At 49.2% G+C, this 23,996-nt stretch overlaps 2 protein-coding genes across 8 annotated transcripts in view; one reads left to right on the top strand and one right to left on the bottom strand.

Annotated features, from left to right (window-relative positions):
- The window catches only part of GDPD4 (glycerophosphodiester phosphodiesterase domain containing 4), a 40,647-nt gene extending 23,547 nt beyond the window's left edge, over positions 1–17,100 (top strand). Inside the window, exons 10-16 of one of the 3 annotated variants that reach the window (XM_077926925.1) lie at positions 25–175; positions 4,612–4,836; positions 7,543–7,700; positions 10,055–10,202; positions 11,280–11,362; positions 13,373–13,455; positions 16,525–17,100. In XM_077926925.1, coding sequence (XP_077783051.1) covers positions 25–175; positions 4,612–4,836; positions 7,543–7,700; positions 10,055–10,202; positions 11,280–11,362; positions 13,373–13,455; positions 16,525–16,553 — 877 coding nt within the window. In that variant the 3' untranslated portion in view covers positions 16,554–17,100. Of the gene's footprint in view, positions 1–24; positions 176–4,611; positions 4,837–7,542; positions 7,701–10,054; positions 10,203–11,279; positions 11,363–13,372; positions 14,319–16,524 lie in introns of those variants that run through there. The other 2 variants (XM_077926926.1, XM_077926924.1) reach the window with 2 other exon arrangements.
- Positions 17,096–23,996, bottom strand: part of MYO7A (myosin VIIA) — a 171,620-nt gene continuing 164,719 nt past the window's right edge. For all 5 annotated transcript variants that reach the window (XM_077926921.1, XM_077926923.1, XM_077926920.1 and 2 more), the window contains 3 exons: positions 22,647–22,730; positions 21,682–21,801; positions 17,096–18,207 (listed from right to left, as the gene is read on the bottom strand). In XM_077926921.1, the coding sequence (XP_077783047.1) occupies positions 18,118–18,207; positions 21,682–21,801; positions 22,647–22,730 (294 nt within the window). In that variant the 3' untranslated portion in view covers positions 17,096–18,117. The remainder of the gene's footprint in view (positions 18,208–21,681; positions 21,802–22,646; positions 22,731–23,996) is intronic.

The raw sequence follows: 23,996 nt of genomic DNA, 5'->3' as shown, positions 1-23,996 counted from the left end.
AATTTGCTTTTCTGTTTTGAACAGCTTGGACGGCGTCCCCTTCCTCATGCACGACAAGACGCTAGAAAGGACCACCAACATTGAGGCTGTCAATCGCACGTGGGCAAAGGTACCTGCTGACTACTTCCCCTGGAGCGAACTGGAGAAGCTGAACTCTGGAAATTGGTTCTTTGAGGTATGTTTGAACGGGACTTGAAATGGAACTCAGCCCATCACATCTCCCAAGTTGGCTTCTGGGGAGCTGAGCAGCGGAATAGCCTTCCGAGAGCAGGTTTGACCATGTTTGCAACTACGGCTCGGGCCTCTGTGTGGTCTGCCTCACCCAAACTACCACTGTCCGCCTTACAGCTCACCCAAATGACCCTCCATTCGCCATACACCTTACCCACATTGCCCCCCCATATTCACTCTTCTCAGCCCCCCCTCACTCAACAAACCCCCATTCCCCTTGGACTTCACCAACTCTCCTGTATGCCTCTCCAACCCATTCCTCTTACAGCTCACCCAAACTCCCTCTTTCTTCGTCTGAGGTCACCCAGCCATAGACCTCCTTAGGCCACAACAGTTTCCATTTTGGGGGCCCTGAAGTTTGAACTGTTACGGGCGTCTCTTCTTAACCAGCAATGAGGTCTGGGTAACCAGTGATTTTACTATTATTATTATTATTATTATTATTATTATTATTATTATTATTACAGTGGACACTCGGGTTGCGAACGTGATCCATGCGGGAAGCGCGTTTGCAACCCACAGCGCCGCATCTGCACATGCGCGGGTTGCGATTCGGCACTTCTGCACATGCGCAAAGTGCGATTTAGCGCTTCTGCACATGCGCATGTGCCGAAACCCAGAAGTAACCCGTTCCGGTACTTCCGGGTTCGGCGCGGTGCGCAACCTGAATCGCGCAACCCAAAGCATCTGTAACCTGAGGTATGACTGTATTATTATTTACCCTACTCATCTGACTGGGTTACCAGTGCATCACAGAATCATTACGGGAAGGTGTAAACTTACAGCACAGCCTGCAAAGCTATACTGATGTTACAGACGCAGGCCGGACACCACAGCAGTGAGAAGTCATAGAACCATAGAATTGTAGAGTTGGAAGGGACCCAAGGATCATCTAGTCCAACCCCCTGCAATGCAGGAATCTCAGCTAAAGCATCCATGACAGATGGCCATCTAACCTCTGCTTAGAAACCTCCAAGGAAGGAGAGTCCACTAGTCCCTTGGGGAGTCCGTTCTACTGTCGAACAGCTCTTACCATCAGAAAGCTCTTCCTGGTGTTGAGTCAGAATCCCTTGTAACTTGAAGCAAAAAAAATGAGAGGCACAAATACAAGATGGGGGACACCTGGCTTGAGAGCAGTACATGTGAAAAGGATCTAGGAGTCTTGGTTGACCACAAACTTGACATGAGCCAACAGTGTGACGCGGCAGCTAAAAAAGCCAATGCAATTCTGGGCTGCATCAATAGGAGTATAGCATCTAGATCAAGGGAAGTAATAGTGCCACTGTATTCTGCTCTGGTCAGACCTCACCTGGAGTACTGTGTCCAGTTCTGGGCACCACAGTTCAAGAAGGACACTGACAAACTGGAACGTGTCCAGAGGAGGGCAACCAAAATGGTCAAAGGCCTGGAAACGATGCCTTATGAGGAACGGCTAAGGGAGCTGGGCATGTTTAGCCTGGAGAAGAGGAGGTTAAGGGGTGATATGATAGCCATGTTCAAATATATAAAAGGATGTCACATAGAGGAGGGAGAAAGGTTGTTTTCTGCTGCTCCAGAGAAGCGGACACGGAGCAATGGATCCAAACTACAAGAAAGAAGATTCCACCTAAACATTAGGAAGAACTTCCTGACAGTAAGAGCTGTTTGACAGTGGAATTTGCTGCCAAGGAGTGTGGTGGAGTCTCCTTCTTTGGAGGCCTTTAAGCAGAGGCTTGACAACCATATGTCAGGAGTGCTCTGATGGTGTTTCCTGCTTGGCAGGGGGTTGGACTCGATGGCCCTTGTGGTCTATTCCAACTCTATGATTCTATGACTCTATGAAGCCATTGGTTCGAGTCCTACCCTTCTTTGTTGTTCCATGACAGAGTACCACAATTACATATTTTTAAAATTAACTACTACATCTTAGATTTTGATTAAAATGGCTGCACTGGATTGCCTCATATGTCAAAGTCACTTGCGTGAATAAAAATTTCCTATGCCTTATAGTTTTTGAGTCGTGCGACACAAATTGGGACTACTAGACACAAAAAGCAGGGACGCGGGTGGTGCTGTGGGATAAACCACTGTGTAGCTTGGGCTTGCCAATCAAAAGATCAGCTGTTCGAATCCCCGTGACAGGGTGAGCTCCAGTTGCTCGGTCCCAGCTCCTGCCAACCTAGCAGTTCGAAGCATGCCAGAGCAAGTAGATAAATAGGTACCGCTCTGGCGGGAAGGTAAACGACGTTTCCGTGCGCTGCTCTGGTTTCACCAAAAGCGGCTTAGTCATGCTGGCCGCATGACCCGGAAAAACTGTCTGCGGAAGTGGACAAACGCCGGCTCCCTCAGCCTTTAAAGCAAGATGAGTGCCGCAACCCCAGAGTCATTTGCGACTGGACTTAATTGTCAGGGGTCCCTTTAACCTTAGACACACAAAAAATAAAGAAATGTGGACTTAGGACACTTCTGGGGCCCCTCTGTGATTGGGGACACTGAAGTCGAACTTTCGTTAGTTCCATAGTTGATCTGCCCCTGACAGTTTCATTGGTGTTAGATGGGCAGTGGCAGCAGAGCAGGACAGTCGCTGGGGCTGCTGAGTTTTTTCTGTTCCTACTCACCTGGGCTGCCGCTCTGCTCACGGAGGCCACCTCCCTGCCTGCTCACTCACTTGCAAGGGCTGCCTGCCCACCTGCTCTGATCCTCACCTGCCAAAGCTGCTAGAGGTTTAAAGACTCTCTCAAGGCAAATCTTAAAAAATGTAGTATAAACGCTGACAACTGAGAAACACTGGCCTGCGAGCGCTCCAGTTGGAGAACAGCCTTTACCAAAGGTGTCAGGGGCTTTGAAGACACTCAAACTCAGGACGCAAGGGAGAAACGTGCTAAGAGGAAGGCAAGCTTGGCAAACCCTCACCGTGATCAACTCCTGCCCAGAAACCTCTGTCCCCACTGTGGAAGGACGTGTGGATCCAGAATTGGCCTCCACAGTCACTTACGGACTCATTGTTAAAATTGTGTTTATGGAAGACAAACTTACAGTGGTACCTTGTGTTACATACGCTTCAGGTTAGACTCTGCTAACCCAGAAATAGTGCTTCAGGTTAAGAACTTTGCTTCAGGATGAGAACAGAAATTGTGCTTCGGTGGCGCAGCAGCAGCAGGAGGCCCCATTAGCTAAAGTGGTGCTTCAGGTTAAGAACAGTTTCAGGTTAAGTACGGACCTCCGGAACGAATTAAGTACTTAACCCAAGGTACCACTGTACTTGGCTACGAGTGATCGCCAAAGAGAAGAGTTACTCGGACGTTTTGGCTCTCGAACGATCGAAAACCGGAAGTGAGTGTTCCGGTTTGCAAACCTTCTTTGGAACCCGAACGTCCGACGGGACTTCCACGGCTTCCGATTGGCTGCAGGAGCTTCCTGCAGCCAATCAGAACTGTACTTTGGTTTGGAAGTTGAACGGGCTTCTGGAACAGATTCCGTTTGACTTCCAAAGTACGACTGTATAGCATAGTGTGAACAGGCTACTAGTCTGTATTCAGTCACGTTGATGCCACACATTTAAAGAACATTTATACCACCCCTCATTGATGCTGAGGTCCTCCTCTGAGGGCCTTCTGGTGGTTCACTCACTGTGAAAAGCAAAGTTACAGGGAACCAGGCAGAGGGCCTTCTCGGTAGTGGCACCCTCCCATTAGATGCCAAGGAGATAAAGAGCCACATAACTTTTAGAAGACATCTGAAAGCAACCCTATATCGGAAAGTTTTTAATGTTTGATGTTTTACTATGTTTTATATATGCTGTAAGATGCCCAAGGGACGCTGTAAGATGCAAAAGACGTCGAAGGGACGCGGGTGGCGCTGTGGGTAAAACCTCAGTGTCTAGGACTTGCCGATCTCATGGTCGGCAGTTCGAATCCCCGTGGCGGGGTGAGCTCCCGTCGCTCGGTCCCAGCTCCTGCCCACCTAGCAGTTCGAAAGCACCCCCAAGTGCAAGTAGATAAATAGGTACCACTTTATAGCGGGAAGGTAACGGCGTTTCTGTGCGCTGTGCTGGTGCTGGCTCGCCAGAGCAGCTTCGTCACGCTGGCCACGTGACCTGGAAGTGTCTTCGGACAGCGCTGGCTCCCGGCCTCTTAAGCGAGATGGGCGCACAACCCTAGAGTCGGACACGACTGGCCCGTACGGGCAGGGGTACCTTTACCTTTACCTTTAAGATGCCCAGAGAGGCTGGGGAAACCCAGCCAGATCGGCAGGGTATTCTTATTCTTATCCTTAATAAATAAAATGGTCATGGCTCCCCTCACGAAGGAATTCTGGGAACTGTAGTTTCCCTCTCACAGAGCTACAATTCCCAGCACCTTCAAGAAGCTACAGCTCCTTTCCCCCCTAATTCCTTTGCAGAAGAGGCCGTTCTTCGGAATGCCCCCGCTCTCGCCTGAGGATGAAAAACTGGCAAGAAAACAGAGAGTCTACAAGCTCAGCGATCTCTTGAAACTTGCTTATCAGGAGGACAAACTGGTCCTCTTCGATCTTCAGTACCCTCCAGCGCATCACCCTTACAGGGACACCTGGATTGACAGAACTGTGGAGGTCCTCAAAAACGAAATGGGGAACAAATCTCACTTGGTACGAGACGTCCCCTCCTCCGAAACTCTGCCCCTCTTTATTCAACTTTAATTCCCCCCCCCCCGAGTATGTTGTGTGGGGGCCAGATCCTGACCCACCAGGTATCAAATCACTGATGGGGATTAAAAAAACACCACATACAGGAAGCTTGCCTATATTAAGTCAGGCCATTGGTCCATCTAGCTCAGTATTGTCCACACTGATTGGCCGCAGGTTTCTATGTCTGTATTCTGATCTGAACATGTCCCCCAGATGCGGTCTGGGGAGGTTTTCCTCAAATTTATGGAGCAAATGCTCCCCCTTCCTTACCTACCCCCCGATTGGTGCAGTGGAAGAGTGCTCAGATAGCTGGCTTGGTTAGCTAGATCTCCATCAGAGACTTTGCTGCGATCCGTACCTCCTGAGATAAGGGGGGTGGTTTCTGGGCATTAGGGATGAAAGCAAAGTATTTTTTGCTCTGTAAGACTCACTTTTTCCCTCCTAAAAAGTAAGGGGGAATGTGTGTGCGTCTTATGGCATGAATGCAGGCTGCGCAGCTATCCCAGAAGCCAGAACAGCAAGAGGGATCGCTGCTTTCGCTGCGCAGCGATCCCTCTTGCTGTTCTGGCTTCTGAGATTCAGAATATTTTTTTCCTTGTTTTCCTCCTCCAAAAACTGGGTGCATCTTGTGGTCTGGTGCGTCTTATAGAGTGAAAAATACGGTAAATTCATTTGCACACTCCAAAACAACGTGCAAACCCAAACGGGTTCGCCCTTTGAAATTTGCGCTTCTCCGAATTCGACGATGTTGTTCTCCAGCCAGGTAGCAGGAACAGAAACACGCAGACGTTGCTTTGCAAAAGCAGCTTGTTTTCTCAGAGGCCCTCCAGTTGCTGATAGGAAGCCCAGAAGCAGGCCCTGGGTGCAGGAACTCTCCCCGCCCCGCCACTTGTGATTCCCAGCAACATCCATTTAGATGCACATTGCCTCTGCCAACAGAGGCAGTTCTCCTCTGTTAATTTTGTCCTTGTTCCTTTAGAAAGTAAATGGTTTTCTTTGTTGTTGTAAGCCTGATTGAATATGCTTTATAGCAAGCCCGGCTGAAAACATTCAAAATAAAACAACAAAAACCCCTGCGGCAACTGCAACAAAATGTTGCAGCGTGAAGTGCTCACTGTTCCAGCCAGCCAAACCCTTTGGTAGGATATGTTGGGATGTGTCCGGGGAGACGGGGGCATTTGGCAGGCCCCCAGCTGGCTCCAGCCCTCCTGCCGGCAGCCGGGCGAACTCCAGTTCTCAGAACAGCATCAAAAACGGAGACTCAAGCCTCAGAGACCTTTAGAGACTGAGCACGCAAGCCAGCAGAGATAAGAACTCTTTGCAATGGAAGTAGCCGACAGAGGCATATGTAAGCATATTTACAAGTGTTTATTCAGCATCAGGACAAAAGAAAAACATGTCTGCTTCCATTTGTGTCCAAGTAAACAGCATAGGCATGGGACGTGGGTGGCGCTGTGGGTTAAACCACAGAGCCTAGGACTTGCCGATCAGAAGGTCGGCGGTTCGAATCCCCACGATGGGGTGAGCTCCCGTTGCTCGGTCCCTGCTCCTGCCCGCCTAGCAGTTCGAAAGCATGTCAAAGTGCAAGTAGATAAATAGGTACTGCTCCGGCAGGAAGGCAAACGGCGTTTTCGTGCGCTGCTCTGGTTCGCCAGACGCAGCTTAGTCATGCTGGCCACATGACCCGGAAACTGTACACCAGCTCCCTTGACCAATAAAGCGAGATGAGCGCTGCAACCCAAGTCAGTCACGACTGGACCTAATGGTCAGGGGTCCCTTTACCTTTAAACAGCATAGGCAAAAGCTATATACAACGGAAGTTCCCAGCAGACTGTGCTGGAATAAACAGACATGTGACATACAACTCCACATGCCTGTTCTAATGTGGAATGGAACTACTGTATTTTTCGCTCTAAAGGACGCACTTTTCCCCCTCCAAAAATTAAGGGGAAATGTGTGTGCGTCCTATGGAGCGAATGCAGGCTCCTTGGCTTCAGCGATAGCAACGCGAAGCCTCCAAAGCTCAGAGGGAGCTCTCCCTCCGCGCTCCGGAGGCCACGCGCTGCTTTCGCTGAAGCCCGGAAAGCGAGAGGGGTCGGTGCGCACCAACCCCTCTTGCTCTCCAGGCTACAGGGATAGCTGCCTGAAGCCTTTGGAGCGCAGCGGGAACTCGCGCTGTGCTCCAAGGGCTTTGGGTTCCTTTTGCTGAAGCCGGGAGAGCAAGACTCTCCTGGCTTTAGCAGAGAGGGAGAGCTGCGCAGCGCCCCTTCTGCCAAGCGGGAGGAGAAATGGAAGGGGCTCCGTTTCTCCTGCCGCTTTGCTGAAGGGGCACTGAGCAGAGAGGGAGAGAATTTCCCCCCCTTGTTCTCCCCCTTTAAAACAAGGTGCGTCCTATGGTAGGGTGCGTCCTATAGAGCGAAAAATACGGTATATCCTAACAGGATACTCCATTCTATTTCCCTTCCTAATCTGTTTTCCATTCCTCCCTCTCCATCCCTCCTCATCCCACATTCGCCATACTTCTGCAAACGTTGCCCCCCTCCCCGCTGGGTGCTGACCCCCTTCTTGTGTGTTGAGGGCGCCGCCGTGGCTCTAGAAGCACCTGGCTTTGCATCTGTACCTGGAAGACGGAAGGAATCATTTCTGTTCATCTTCTGCCAATTGCAGGTCTTATGGCTGGAATCAGAGTATAGATCCATTGTCCAGAGCTTAGCTCCTGAATTCCAGCAGACCTCAGGAGTGGCTTACCCAGTCGAGGTTCTCCAGATGTCTCGCATTTCCAGGCTCAACTTGGACTACAGAGATTTGCGCTGGGTAGATATTCGGTAGGTTGGATGGTGGCTAACAGATTGAGGTTGAACCCTGACAAGACAGAAGTACTGTTTTTGGGGGACAGGAGGCAGGCGGGTGTGGAGGACTCCCTGGTCCTGAATGGGGTAACTGTGCCCCTGAAGGACCAGGTGCGCAGCCTGGGAGTCATTTTGGATTCATAGCTGTCCATGGAGGCACAGGTCCATTCTGTGTCCAGGGCAGTTGTTTACCAGCTCCATCTGGTACGCAGTGTGAGACCCTACCTGCCCGCAGACTGTCTCGCCAGAATGGTGCATGCTCTGGTTATCTCCCGCTTGGACTACTGCAATGCACTCTACGTGGGGCTACCTTTGAAGGTGACCCGGAAACTACAACTAATCCAGAATACGGCAGCAAGACGGGTGACTGGGAGCGGCCGCAGAGACCACATAACACCGGTCTTGAAAGACCTACATTGGCTCCCAGTATGTTTCCGAGCACAATTCAAAGTGTTGGTGCTGACCTTCAAAGCCCTAAACGGCCTTGGCCCAGTAGACCTGAAGGAGCGTCTCCACCCCCATTGTTCTACCCGGACACTGAGGTCCAGCTCCGAGGGCCTTCTGGCGGTTCCCTCACTGCGAGAAGCCATGTTACAGGGAACCAGGCAGAGGGCCTTCTCGGTAGTGGCGCCTTCCCTGTGGAACGCCCTCCCACCAGATGTCAAAGAGAACAACAACTACCAGACTTTTAGAAGACATCTGAAGGCAGCCCTGTTTAGTTAATGGGTTAATGTTTGATGTATTACAGTATTTTAATATTTTTTTGGAAGCCGCCCAGAGTGGCTGGGGAAGCCCAGCCATATGGGCAGGGTATAAATAATAATAAATTATTATTATTATTATTATTATTATTATTATTATTATTATTATTGCTTGACTCTGCCACCCACCCTCAGGGAATAGATCGGAAAACCGAGTCTTGATTCCCGCAGTGAATGTTTCGGGCAAATTTCAGCGAGACGTTTATGAACCGGCAGATCAGTGGTTCCCAAAGGGGGGCGGTACCGCCCCCTGGGAGGTGGTGGGTTTGTTTGGAGGGGTGCTAAGGGGCAAGGGGGCAGCAGGAGGGTGCTGGAAGTGACGATTTAAGACCCCCGCTGAGTGACTTCAACCCACATATTGGGAAACTGGTATCCCTCCATCAAGTCCACTCATCACATTAAGAGTTTACTGAGTAGTTTCTAAGTGCCTAAAATGCGGAGCCTGAGTCAAAATACCTCCAGGGCAAATGCCTGTTCTTGAAGCTGAGCTATGGAACTCCTTGCCACAAGGCCGATGCTGCTGCAGAGAATTTAGCAATACTGAAAGACGGCTTAGGTAGCACTGGGGAATGATGTTGGCCCTTGCCAGCTGATTAATAATAATAATAATAATAATAATAATAATAATAATAATAATAATTTTTATTTATACCCCGCCCTCCCCAGCAAAGACCGGGCTCAGGGTGGCTAACAACCAATAATAAAAACAATTTGATTGAAATACAACTTAAAAAACAAGATTAAAATACAACATTAAAACAATTAAAACATTAAAATTCAGCCTCATCACAGGAGGAGTAAGGAAAAAAGAAAGGGGGGGGGGGAGGGAATCAAATTGATTCCAAGCCAAAGGCCAGGTGGAACAACTCTGTCTTACAGGCCCTGCGGAAAGAAATCAGATCCTACAGAGCCCTGGTCTCATGAGACAGAGCGTTCCACCAGGCTGGAGCCAGTGCTGAAAAGGCCCTGTCTCTGGTTGAGGCTAATCTGACTTCCTTAGGGCCCAGAACCTCTAAGGTGTTGCTATTTATGGACCTTAAGGTCCTCCATGGGGCATACAAGGAGAGGCGGTCCCGTGGGTATGAGGGTCCTGGGCCACGGAGGGCTTTAAAGGTCAAAACCAGCACCTTAAATCTGACCCTGTACTCCCCCAGGAGCCAGTGCAGCTGGAAAAGCACTGGGTGAATATGCTCCCATGGCAGAGACCCCGTGAGGAGCCTCGCTGCAGCATTCTGCACCCGCTGGAGTTTCTGGGACAGCTTCAAGGGCAGCCCTGTGTAGAGTGAATTACAGTAGTCAAGCCTGGAGGTGAACGTTGCATGGATCACTGTGGCCAGGTCGGGGCGGGAAAGGGAAGGGACCAACTGCTTGATGCGGCGAAGGTGGAAAAATGTCGCCTTAGCTGTTGCTGTAACCTGCAACAATTATGCCCAACTCGGCCTCTGCCCTCCACTGGCTTTGCCCCGGCGTCACCATTTTGTGACTGGCGGGCTCCGTAATTTGCAGCCACTGAAAGCAGGGCCTCAAGAACCCCCTGGTCTAAGAGGAACCCCTGTGCTTACTTGGCAGGGAATACGCGAAAGCCAACATCTCAACCAACCTCTGGGTGGTCAGTGAGCCATGGCTCTTCTCCTTGGCGTGGTGTTCTGGGGCCGATTCCGTCACCACCAATGCTGTCCACACCCTGGGGAACCTCCAGCGGCCTCTATTCCTCTTGGTAAGTGGAGACAGCATCTCCAGGTCAGTGAACGGGAACCACGACTACTTGTCGTGGTTGATAGCCACTGAGACACCAGTTTGCCACAAAGTTTGGACTACCCTTTACAGTGGTACCTTGGTACTCAAACGCCTTGATTCTCAAACACCGAAAACCCAGAAGTAAGTGTTCCGCTTTTCAAATGTTTGTCAGAAGCCGAACGTCTGACTCGGCTGTCGGATATTGTTTCCGGGGCGCCTGCACCAATCAAAAGCTGCGCCTTGGTTTTTGAACATTTCAGAAGTCAAACGGACTTCCAGAACAGATTAAGTTTGCACTTTTGTTTTTGCTATTTATTTTGCGTTTTCGTTTTTGAGGGTTTTTGGTTAATTTGTTTTTGTGACTGTGTGGAACCCAGTTCAGCTACTGATTGATTGATTGATTGATTGATTGTGTAACTGCGGAAATGGATAAAAGCCCCCATCCAAACAATGACTATCATCAGTGCAGGTAAGAAAAAAAATTAACTGTATTTTTTATCATCTACAATACTGTCTTATTTATTTTACAGAACATTGATTATTGCTTTCATCAATGGTCTCATTAGGTAGTAAAATTCATGTTAAGTCGCTGTTTCAGGGGTTGTTTTTCAAAGCCTGGAACAGATTAATTCCTTTTGCATTGCTTTCTATGGGAAAGCACGCCTTGGTTTTGGAATGGACTTCCGGAACGGATTAAGTTTGAGAACCAAGGTACCACTGTACTTAAAAACGTGTTCACTTATGGCAGACTATCATTTATAAGAGAGTTGGTTTGAGTGAGGGTTCACTGCCCATCTCCAGAACTTCCAAGCGCCCTTATTTTCCAGGGACAGGCCCGGATTTCTGATTTGATCCCGGAATGCCCCACTTTTCCTTAGGACGCCCCCATTTTCACCGGAGAAATGTTGGCGGGTACGGATAGGAAGTCCCTATTTTCATCGAACTGTTGCCCTGTCAAATGGCCCGGGTCCTTCTTTCCCGTCATTCTTTGCAGAGTCACCCCCCCTGAAGTTTCATCATGAGGTGTGACTCCAGTTTGTCCGCTCTTCTGTTACAGACACCCGGCGAGTACCGGAGTATGTGGATAGTGACAGACGTCTTGGCGGTCCTCTTCATCCTTCTTATATTCGTTTTTCACTGGTAAATACTCCCCCCCTCCCCATTCACCCCCAGGGTGACAACAAGAGCAAGTCCTTCTCAAGACCTCCAACCTTAGCTGGAGATTCTAGAGCAGAAGTTCTCAACCTGTGGGTCCCCGGATGTTGTTGGACTTCAACTCCCATCTTCCCTGACCACTGGTCATGCTGGCTAGGAATGATGGGAGATGTAGTCCAACAACATCTGGGGACCCACAGGTTGAGAAACGCTGCTCTAGAGGTTGGATGCCCATCAGTCCCGGATGCTATAGTTGAAATTCATGCATTGCTGGGGGCTGGACCCTCAGAGGTCCCTTCCAACTGGACAATACCACGATTCTGCAATTCCTCCCGAGACATCTTCTGTAGGCATCCAACCAGGTCCCAGGTCATCAATGGGTTGGGGCTAGGGTTTCAACTCACTTCTGGGTCCGGTGGCATCTCAGTAGCCCCCCCCCCCCACATTGCTATGGGGTTTGGGGAGGGGCAGGTTCTGCGGTCTTCTGGCTGGCACAGTGCTGTCTTAAGAATATGAGGCGCCGGGGTGCAAAGATCCAACCAGTGCCCTGCCCAGTCCCAGGTGCACAGGAGGACGGAGCCGGCCGGCGGCCTCAGCGTCTCGCTAACTCGGTCACCCCCGAATTCGCAGCGAAGAGCTGCCTGCTTCTACCAGTCCACAATAGAAAGTGTCCTTTCTATCGGGCAGAAGATAATAGAAGCATGATTAGTCGCACCAACAAGGTAAAGAACAGCTTCTATCCGTGGGCTTTTAGGCTGCTGAGTGAAAAGATAACAATAGGGCAACTGACTTTCGGGTTTAGTGTGTGTGTCAGTAAATGAGGGGAATTAAGACTAAGAGAGCTGAGTGGGGGGTGCTCGTGTAATCTCACTGTATACAAGTTGTACAAGTGACAATAAAGTATTTCAAAAAAAGAGCCCGCCGCAGCATTCCGACCAATGGGTGGGCTCAACTCTTGGGCCCCGGACTCTTAGCCTGGTGCCCCTGAGAGCCCAGTGCCCGGGTGCCCCGCACCCCTAGCACCTATGGGTAAGATGGCCCTGCTCCTAAGGGCCATAGCTAGTGGACTAATTCCACAGTACCATCTCCTTGAGAGCTGGACTGGGGGGGAAACCTCTTCGCTGGGTCTCTTGCCCCTCCTGGGAGCGGCCGCCAAGAACACATAACACCGGTCCTGAAAGACCTGCATTGGCTCCCAGTACGTTTCTGAGCACAATTCAAAGTGTTGGTGTTGACCTTTAAAGCCCTAAACGGCCTCGGTCCAGTATATCTGAAGGAGCGTCTCCATCCCCATCATTCAGCCCGGACACTGAGGTCCAGCTCCGAGGGCCTTTTGGCAGTTCTCTCACTGCGAGAATTGAGGTTACAGGGAACCAAGCAGAAGGCCTTCTCGGTAGTGGCGCCTGCCCTGTGGAACACCCTTCCATCAGATGTCAAGGAAATAAACAACTAGCTGACTTTTGGAAGACATCTGAAGGCAGCCCTGTTTAGGGAAGTTTTTAATGTTTGATGCTTTATTGTGTTTTTAAAATTCTGTAATTCTGTTGGGAGCCACCCAGAGTGGCTGGGGAAACCCAGCCAGATGGGCAGGGTATAGATATATTATTACTATTATTACTATTATTATTATTATTATTATTATTATTATTATTATTATTATTATTATTATGCTAGTTGCCAGGGGATTGGACTAGATTACCCTTTGAGACCTTTCCAATTCTACAATTCAGTGATTCCAAGTTTCTCCCAATTGACTCCAACCCTGCTGACATGTGAGCCCCTATGTATGCAATTAAAGGAAATTATTTTTAGAGAGCACAGCTCACATATTCCCCTCCCCCACCAGTAATCCTTACAACGGCCCCATAAGGTACGCCAATATTTGCACACCCACCCACCCATTGCAAACAGAGACCTGGAGGTGAGTGTTGGGGTGTGTGTGTGAGAGAGTTTCATGGATTGTGAATAATAGCATATTCTCTCCCCCCCGCCCAGGTGGAGAGAGGTGGGCCACGCCTCCTACGAAGCTCAAAGCAACGGGACCTTTGATAATTGTCCATGCAGCACACCTGAGACAGGTGAGCCTTGCCCTCTCTGGGGTTGTGCCCTCAGCAAACAACCTTCTAGCAGGCAAGAGTATTTGTCCATCCAGCACCAATCCGCCGCAGCTCTTAAGGAGAGCTTCCCCGCCTTCACCTGACACCTGATCCTTTAACTTAGGGGTGCTGACCTTTAAAACCCTAAACGGCCTCGGTCCAGTATACCTGAAGGAGCGTCTCCACCTCCATCGTTCTGCCCGGACACTGAGGTCCACCTCTGAGGGCCTTCTGCCGGTTCCCTCACTGCGAGAAGCCAAGTTACAGGGAACCATGCAGAGGGCCTTCTCGGTAGTGGCGCCCGCCCTGTGGAACGCCCTCCCACTAGATATCAAAGAGAAAACTAACTACCAAACTTTTAGAAGATATCTGAAGCAGCCCTGTTTAGGGAAGCTTTTAATGTTTAATAGGTTATTGTATTTTAGTGTTTTGTTGGAAGCCGCCCAGAGTGGCTGGGGAAACCCAGCCAGATGGGCGGGGTATAAATAAATTATTATTATTATTATTATTATTATTATTATTATTATTATTATTATTAGGCGTTGGCAAGCTTTACTGGCTATGGGCTGGATCACCCCCACAGAGATTGTCCGTGGGCCGGACTGGCGTAACTCGATGCCAGAAATCGCATCTGTGCATGTCTGCAGCGCCGGAAATTGCTTCTGCGCATGCCCAGACGCTGAAAATCACGCCTGCGCAGAAGCGGTTTTCAGCGTCTGGACATGCGCAGAAGCGATTTCTGGTATCTGCGCATGCGCAGACGCCATTTCTGGCACCACTCGGCGAGTCCCCGTGCCGCGTTGTTTTAGCGCAGCGCACAGGGGACTTGCCGAGTGGGCGGCTTGGTTTGCGGGTGGCTCGTGGGCTGGTAAAATGGTCTTCGTGGGCCGCATCCGGCCCATGGGCTGCACGTTGCTGAACCCTGCTTTAACTGAAGATGGAAGGCCGTTTTGCTCAATGAAGACCTATGTGGAACAGGAAGCCCTTGCAGTCTCCTTCCTGCCATCCAATGGCCAGCTTGGGTGGACAGAGCCAGACAGGGTCTGCTTTGCCGAAAGGGCAGGAAACTGCAGGTCAAAGGTTCACCACGAGGAGCAGGTGATACAGCAGATTCTCACACAAACAAGGGAAAATCCAATATATTTCTGTCCTGCTTGGGAGCTTTCCAAAGGGCACTTGACTGTGAATGTGATATACATTGTTTGTACACACACACACACACACACACACACACACACACACACACACAACCACATAGAAGAAGAAGAAGAAGAGGGGGAGGAGGAGTTTAGATTTGATATCCTGCTTTATCACTATCCTAAGGAGTCTCAAAGCAGCTAACATTCTCCTTTCCCTTCCTCTCCCACAACAAACACTCTGTGAGGTGAGTGGGGCTGAGAGACTTCAGAGAAGTGTGACTAGCCCAAAGTCACCCAGCAGCTGCATGTGGAGGAGCGGAGACGCGAACCCGGTTCACCAGATTACGAGTCTACCGCTCTTAACCACTACACCACACTGGCCTGATACCCCTGCTTGCTCCGCTTGCCTACCCCGTCCCCCCCACCTGACTGTACTCCCTTCGCTTTGTACCCCCCCTCTCCATCACAGCTTGCCTCAAGCCCCACCGACTTTTCAAGGAGCGGGGAGGCGCTTCACAGAGCTGCTTGCTAAACTGCTGTGTGAAGCAACGGCGCCGACTTGGGCCTCACACTCTGAGTGCCCAGCGTGGCCCGCCCACACTGTGATGTCATGACGCATACGCCGTGACATCATGATAGTGGGGGGTGAGCTTCAGTGGCGCGGCAACTGCCCCTCCCTCTCGAACGCCATTCTCTCTCTTCCTCCAACTCTGTGCTCTCTCTTCCACTCCACGCTCTTTCCATAGAGTGTGGTTCCTGCATGCCCGCCCCTGTGTTTTGTGGGTGCCCAGCCCCTATATGGGAAACTTTGTGGGTGCTTGGGCACCCAGAGGCCCGGGGAGATGGCGCCTACGGTGTGGAGCCTGCCTCCTGTTAAACTGCAGGCACATTTGATGGAGGGTGCAGGTGAACAGTTGGTTCCCAAAATCGCTTTATGAAGTGCACCTCCCATTGAACAAATCACCTGGGCCTGCCTGCCATTCCTTGTGCTGCACTTGGCGTGGGTGCCTATTGTGGCCACACACTACAATATATTACATTACATATTTGTGTGTACAGGAATATATATCGGTATCTGTATCTACACACACACAGCTTCCACATGTAATTGCTCAGTTGTTCAAGTTCTGGTCAAAAGTTCATGGACTAAATACAGTGGTACCTCAGGTTAAGTACTTAATTCATTCTGGAGATCCATTCTTAACCTGAAACTGTTCTTTACCTGAAGCACCACTTTAGCTAATGGGACCTCTTGCTGCTGCCGTGTCGCTGGAGCATGATTTCTGTTCTCATCCTGAAGCAAAGTTCTTAACCCGAGGTAATATTTCTGGGTTAGCAGAGTCTGTAACCTGAAGCGTATGTAACGTGAAGTGAATGTAACCCAAGGTACCACTGTATCTTGATTGTCCACACTATGAGAACTGTATTTTATACATCCCAAAGACTGGATTTTGTAAATATAATCCCACTGTTTCAGGCTTCTGTGCTTGTGAGTTCCCCTCACCACTTTTCACGCACATAGGATCAGAAGATTGTCTTTCTGGTTTTCAGCAACCCACAGTTCCCCCATGACATCTGAATTCAGGGACCTGTGATCCATTTAAAGGATGGCTAGTGAGAACAAGTTACAAAATAAACTGCAGATTCAGATCCTGGCTTTTCTCAAACCATGCTTTAAACTAACCACAGGCTTCTGAACCTTGTTCCACGTCACATGGAACCTTGGTTAGTTTAAGCTTGAAAGCAACCATTCTCCTCTGGAATACGAGAGCAGTGGGGAGGAAGAAGTGTACAAACCTTGAGATTCACCATGGTACAAAACCAACCAGGTTTTCCTAATATTTATGAACTGGTCTACAGGCTATTCCCTGCATATAGTGGTGAGATATATTTCATCCTTATATTTTTTCAGAACTCGACAGGATGCCGATTGTGGCTTGAGGGTCTCGCATGCCAGCTGTTTGGTGAAGAGAATCCTCTAGACAGAAGATTCTTTCTCATCCAAGAGCTTTGCTCTCTAGGATGAGGGCGCTCACGGCAGGGCGACTGGAATTGCCGGGAGAGAATGCCCAACAGCGCTTGGATTTGCACAGCTGACGTTACGCCGTAGACCAGCGATTCCCCATCTTTCTCCCTTTCTTCCCTGACTACTTCTTAGGAGATGCAGAATCAAGCTCAAGTAGATTGTATCTTGTCCTCATGCACAAGGAACTGGGCCATTCTTTGGAGTGGCAAAAAGGCACCCTCCTTTCCCCCTTTTGGTTGGGTGTTTCTAGTGAAAATCCAGGGCCTTTCTTTGCCTGTGTGGGTTCCTGCTGCAACGTGCCACAAAAGCAGGGCTGTGCTAGCTCAGTGGAGAGGGGTCTGCAGCCAGTCTTTTCCCCATAATGCCCCCTGCTGCAAACCTAATCATTACTTTAACTTTTTTTCTATATATAAGAAAGATGGGTTTCTTCAGAAATAAAGGAAGTGAATTCCACACATTGAATCCCGTTCTGTTTACTTCTAAGGTTTGGTGTACCTTGATATGTAGCTCTGGAACTGCCAGAATTTACAGGGTCCTGCTTTCAGCGCTTACTCTTCTCCTTTGACCCAAGACTGGAAAATTCCGGGCACAACGTGAAAAATGCCTTTGCCAAACAACCCACCACACCGAATATTCCTGATCAGGTCTTTCCACTGAATTTCCTCATTTAGGAGGAAGTTCTGTTCAAAGCCCCCTCCAAAGATAGTCTCTACAATCTTACCAACCGAAAAAAGCCACCCGACTCCACCATGTTAAATAAATAAAAGGAATATGAAACAAACAACCGTCAAAACCAAACCTCCTTAAATACGTCCAGCTATTGCACATTTAAGCATTTCACACCCCCCCCCCACAGTGTACTACATCTCAAATCAATCTATGCTTTTGCCCTTCAGGTTATTATTATTTTTGTTTCCTTTTGTGAAATGTGCTTCCTCTCCCCGGCCTTTTACATTTCATTTTGAAAACAAGCAAACAAAAAAAGTATTTCGCTTCTCATCTTCCGAAAAGAAAGAAAGAGAAAGAATGAAAGCCCCGAATCCACTAGATTTTTATGAGATCATTCCGTTTCTGGCACGGGTCCATCTTGTCACCGGTAATGTGTTTCAAAGGCAGCAGGGAGCTTTCCCTCCACACGGTCCTTGGCGTGTCCTGCCATTTTGGTTCCAATTTTCTTAAAAAACCACGCCAGAGTTTTGCTGTTGCCTCAGGGTGACGGAAGATGCGTTGAGGCTTCAATCCAGGAGCGGGGAGATGAAAGGGGAGGCGACGTAAAGGCTGTTCTCACAGATAGTCATCCTCGCTGGAAGGGGATGTCAGTCCACAGTCCTCGGAATCGGAGTCTGACATGCTTTCGGAAGGAGTCCGGCTCATCTTCCACACGTGGGTGGAGAAGGTCTTCCCCCAGCTGCAGGGGTATCCCACAGTCCTCAGCTGACAGAGTAACTCCAGGCCAAGAGGCCCGCGGCTCCTCTCACTTCACTTGCTGCCTTTCGTACTCCTCTGTTTGCTCATCGCCGTCAACATCTGGCTGATGTAAGATGTCAGGAGGTCGTCCATCTTGTAGCCCTGGGGGAAGAGTCGAGAGGGACAAGGTTGACACACCCTGATAGTGTTAGAATTCCTGCTCCGTGACTGCAGTCATGGGATTGTTGTCTTTCACATGACGTGGTATTGTAGCCTTATGAGGCTTTGCCCTCGGGTGGGGAAAATATTGCGCCCGGGAAAGGGAAGTGGGAGTCAACAGACACTCAAGGAATAGTTTCGGAGAAAAGGCTTTTATTTCTACCATCCATGAACTGGTAGAAGGAGCAAGTGTGATAAGTCACAAAAAGCATGCACGAAATTCACAGTCATGTGCACAAGCATATATACCCCTTTCCAGTTCCCTCCTCCTTTCTCCTCCCTCAGGAGTCCTCTGAGCATGAACAGAAAGCTGTCTTGGGACTATTGGGACTCTTGGCACCCTTCCCATAAAAGGGGTTTCAGTGTGTTCAGATATGTTTCAATCTCTTGTTCTGGCATGGTTCCAGGACAGAAAGCAAGTTGCAATGTGGTTCTTTAGCAAGGCCAGAAGGCATGAGAAAGGCCTGAGAAACAATGGACTGTTCTCTACCTTTGTTACAGCAGAGCGGAATGTTTCGGATGCTTAGCGGCTGAGAAAATGATTTTGAGAAGCTTTGAGAAGCTTTGAGCCTGCTTTGGTGGGGGGTGACTTCGGGCCTAGGTGAGGTCACCTGTCCTCACCTTCCTTCAGTATGTTTTGACTCCACAGAGTGGGAAGTGACGGAGACAGGAGGTTTGTGTTACTGTGTTCCATGAAGTGGGATTACTGTCCTTTGTTCATTCGATATGATACGATACAATATGGTATCTTTATTGTCATTGTCCCATACAGAACAATGAAATTGAAAAATCTACATAAGACATTCAAAAACCCCTAAAAACTCTGAAACCCCATTTTAAAATACAATATACTCCTATAGAGACTCCTTACACTGTGTTTAAAACCAGAATTGCATTTGGGTAGAAACCAAATGCTGTCTGATGCTAGAGAGAGAGGGAGCCATGTTGCAGTGCTACCTGTGTGTTTATGTGTAAATAAAGTAGATTAGCCAAAATGCTGAGTTGCTGAGGTCCATTATGCAAAGCTGTGCTGTGAAGTCTGTCCCTAAGTGTGCAGATGTCTGTTGGCATCGGTCGCTGTGATGTTTGAGCGGAAGAAAGCTTTTGAAGCTCTCGAACGATCAACTAGGAGGGAGAGAACATGCCGGTCAGGCAAGTCTCTCTGCCAGGGTCCTACTCGAGTGTAGGACGAGCTCCTGACGGACAGCACCCCCCCCCAGTACGTTTCTGAGCACAATTCAAAGCCCTAAATGTGTGGGATGTAAAGGTGCAGTCAAGTACAGAGGACTAAAGGCCTCCATGTTCTAACCGGTTGCTGTGACAACCAGTTTGTCGGTTGCTGATAGTTTTGAAAGGTAACTGCTCAGTTGCAGTCACCTGAGGACCAACGTCCCTCTGGTATAGTTCATTTGCTTGTTATGTAACCTAAGCCTGCCTTCAGGTACGGTTCTGTAAACCTGAATGAATCTGAGAGTAAAATAGTTTTATATTAACATGAATCCGATTCATGTCAAAGGGATTTTTAACCAGGAAGTCATCTTTATTAGTAGAACTCAGACGAGTCAGCAACAAGCTGATTGCTGCATAAACTTCTAAGGGGGATTGTTTAAATCTGCTAAAGTAAGGTTACCAGATTTTTTTCAATGAATCCGGGGACCTTTTTCAACTTCCATGGATTTTGTATAGGGACTGATTTGTAAATCTGGGGACTGTCCCCAGGAAACGGTGACATCTGGTAACCAAGTGCTAAAGTAAACGTTCCCACAAAATGGCCTTGTAGGGTCCCTTTACCTTTAAGCAAAAGTGGACATTCTGAGCTCAAATCAGAAACCAGGACAGCTTTTGTAAATCCGGGACTGTCCCTGGAATATAGGGACACTTGGCGTGTCGGACATTTTCTTAGAAGTCAGGTTGCAGGAGAAAAGGGAGCTCTGCTCTAAAGTGGGCTGTTGGGGGAAGTACCCCACACTTCCTCCTCACTGCCTGGAGAATGTGCTTGATTGGGGGGAATTTGGGGTGGGGTCCAGCTCTGAAAATCAGACCTAGTCCCAACCATTCCTCTGCTCAGGGTACCCATCTTTTCTTCTCTCCATCTAACTATGCTAGCATGTAGGTAAAGGTAAGGGACCCCTGACCATTAGGTCCAGTCGTGGCCGACTCTGGTGTCGTGGCGCTCATCTCGCTTTATTGGCTGAGGGAGCCGGCGTACAGCTTCCGGGTCATGTGGCCAGCATGACTAAGCCGCTTCTGGCGAACCAGAGCAGCGCACGGAAACGCCGTTTACCTTCCTGCCAGAGCGGTACCTATTTATCTACTTGCACTTTGACGTGCTTTCGAACTGCTAGGTGGGCAGGAGCAGGGACCGAGCAACGGGAGCTCACCCCGTCGCGGGGACTCGAACCGCCGACCTTCTGATCGGCAAGTCCTAGGCTCTGTGGTTTAACCCACAGCGCCACGCACGTCCCACATGCTAGCATATACACGGTACTTATTTTGTCATCACCTCTGTCTCCATAGATTTCAGTCATCTTTTTCCAGCCCTGAGGTCCAGAAAGCTTGTTATTACAGTGGTACCTCCGCAGCGAACGGGATCCAGTCCGGATCCCCATTCACAACCTGAAAGGAATGCAACCTGGTCTGTGCATGCACGGGTCGTGATTCGCCGCTTCTGCGCATGCGTGTGACGTCATTTTGCGTGTCTGTGCATGCGCGAGTGGCGAAACCCGGAAGTAACCCTTTCTGGTACTTCCGGGTCGCCAACCTCAAAATACGTATCATGAAGCAAATGTAACAAGAGGTATGATTGTATTATATATATATTTATGAAGCAAAAGCAGAATTTCTCATGCACTATTGGTTCTGTGCCAGGATCCAAATTCTGCCCTGACAGAAGGAGCAAGGATCTGACAAACCCATGGCAGAGAGGGCTATCTCCTGCCTCAGATGCAGCAATGCTTGTGAATACCATTTGCTGGAAACCTCAGAGGCAGGGAGCAAGGGATGGTGCTCTTGTGTCCAGATCTTGTTTGTGGGTTTCCCACTGGGAGAACAGGATGCTGGACTAGACAGGCCACCGGCCTGATCCAGCGGGCTCTTCTTACATTCGTATGAGTGTATCTAAGCTAGGGTTGTGGGGCTGGGATCTGGCCAGCATTCCACATCATCTCCTCACCACCTCGGGGACGAGGTTTGGTCGGGAGGTGGTGCCATTGACCTACCAGTCACCTGACATCACAATGGCACCAGGCGGCCATTTTAAAACTCAACGCATGGAGGCCAACTCAACGCCCACAAAGCATGACCAACAGCGGATGGCCAAGGCCTTGGAGGAGCAATGTAGAGGCTCCACAGTCTGAACGTCCATTTTCCTCCGCATTTGGGAACTGTGCGCGCCTGGAAGCATTTTGGGTGACTTACCAGCGAAGTCTCGCAGAGCAGCTTGCTCCCCCGCACCAGGTTGCCGATGGTGATGTGGAAATAGGTGTTGCCGCTGCTCCAGTTGGAGATCTTTGTGAAGGGGTGCGTGATGAGAATATCCTGGGGACACGGGGAAGGAAGTCTGGAATGTCACCACAGATTCGACTCTGGACCCTGTCTCCCCACTCCATCAACTCAGCCTTCAGCAACTCCATGGAAACAAGGGATCCACCACACAGGGTGATGGGAGGCTTAGACAGGACACTCAATGGTAGGGCCGGGGGAAAATGATTCGGCTCGGTCTGCATCTTAATCTGGACCTACCTCATCTGCACTTCCTGAAATGATGTGTGAAACCCACGTTTCGACAGGTTTTGTGATGCAGTTCTCCAACCAAAAGTAGTATATAAATATGGGAACATTAGGCATTGGTTGGTGGGCATCTATCTGTCTGTCTCCAGACACAATGGAATTCACCTCTGGCAATGAAGCCAACTACTGCCTTAGCAATACTGAAGTGAGCTCCCCGGGTGCAGGCCTGGGCAGTTTCGGTGTAAATGTGCATAAAAATGCATATATTGGTGAAATCGAGATATAAAAATGTGTTGCATTATGGAAAATTGCATACGAGAATGTGAGTTGTAGGAGAAATATATTCCAAAATGTTGATGAATTTTTGCGACTCGGAGGATGCTAAAAGCAGCAATCACAAAGTGATGCAGAAATGCATTGACCTGAATGTAAGATTTAAAAACTGAAGTGGGCACATTTAGCCATCTCTAGTCAGCGACAGAGCACAGGGAAAAGGCCTTTAGGTTCCATCTCATCATCTACATCATGTAGGTGAAACTTTTTGGCTGCAGGCCGACTTTGACAGATGGGCGGGGCAACACACCTGTCAATCTTGATACTTTGCATGGGTGACAGAGAAGCTTTAGGGAAGCTGCATGAAAGACTTGCCTTACCTTGGTTTTGCGATCAATGAGGCTGACGCCGTGCTTGTTGATGGCGATCAGGAGGAGTTCTGGGTAATTTGGATCAGTTGTTTGCTGTTTGGAGTGCAAAGGTGGAGACATGTTAAAGGACTTGGGGGGTGGGAATGACATGCGCATGCCAAGCACCCTGCCCCTCTCATTTTTTTTTTTAAAAAAGTAAGGTTTGTTGTTTGTTGTTTTTGTTTTTAGACTTAGGGTAGTCGTCACACTTTTCCTCCTTGATCAAATCTGAGACACATTAAAAATAATTTTTAAAAAATCCATAGCTTGGTGATACCTAAGAAAGGAAAGCATTGTGGGTTGTGGGTGGCACTGTGGTCTAAACCACAGAGCCTAGGACTTGCCGATCGAAAGGTCGGTGGTTCGAATCCCCGCGACGGGGTGAGCTCCCGTTGCTCGGTCCCTGCTCCTGCCCACCTAGCAGTTTGACAAGCCTACCCTGATGCTTTCAAAGGGACACGGGTGGCGCTGTGGGTTAAACCACAGAGCCTAGGACTTGCTGATCAGAAGGTCGGCGGTTTGAATCCCTGCGATGGGGTGATCTCCGCTTGCTCGGTCCCTGCTCCTGCCAACCTAGCAGTTCAAAAGCACGTCAAAGTGCAAGTAGATCAATAGGTACCACTCCGGCAGGAAGGTAAACAGCGTTTCCGTGCGCTGCTCTGGTTCACCAGAAGCGGCATAGTCATGCTGGCCACATGACCCGGAAGCTGTACGCTGGCTCCCTCGGCCAATAAAGCGAGATGAGCGCCACAACCCCAGAGTCGGCCATGACTGGACCTAATGGTCAGGGGTCCCTTTAACTTTATCTTTAAGGGTTTTTTCGAGTGTTGCTTTTTCACTGTGTGATGCCAACATTTTTGTCTGTGTTTCATTTGTTTGGTGTGTGCATGCAGATGTTTTGTTTTCTGGCTGGGGGGACACTGCCTGCTTCAGTTCTGTGGGATGGCAGAGGGCCTTCTCGGTGGTGGTGCCCTCCCTGTGGAATGCCCTCCCATCAGATGTCAAGGAAATAAACAACTATCTGACTTTTAGAAGACATCTGAAGGCAGCCCTGTTTAGGGAAGTTTTTAATGTTTGATGTTTTACTGTGTTTTTAATATTTTGTTGGGAGCTGCCCAGAGTGGCTGGGGAAACCCAGCCAGATGGGCAGGGTGTGTGCGTGTGTGTATGTATATCAAATTTGGTACATACAACAATTCAAAGATTGGGGACCCCTGGCTGCCCGTCTAGTAACTGATTGGGTTTCATTTGTTTATTTAATAAAATTTATACACCCCTTAATTGTTAACAAAAAGAAAGAAAACACCTCAAAGTGGTTTA

The sequence above is a fragment of the Podarcis muralis genome, chromosome 4 (genome assembly GCF_964188315.1).
Source record: "Podarcis muralis chromosome 4, rPodMur119.hap1.1, whole genome shotgun sequence".
In the NCBI taxonomy this organism is placed as follows: Eukaryota; Metazoa; Chordata; class Lepidosauria; order Squamata; family Lacertidae; genus Podarcis; species Podarcis muralis.
Note: the sequence above shows the minus strand (reverse complement) of the source record. Positions and strands in the feature narration are given on the sequence as shown.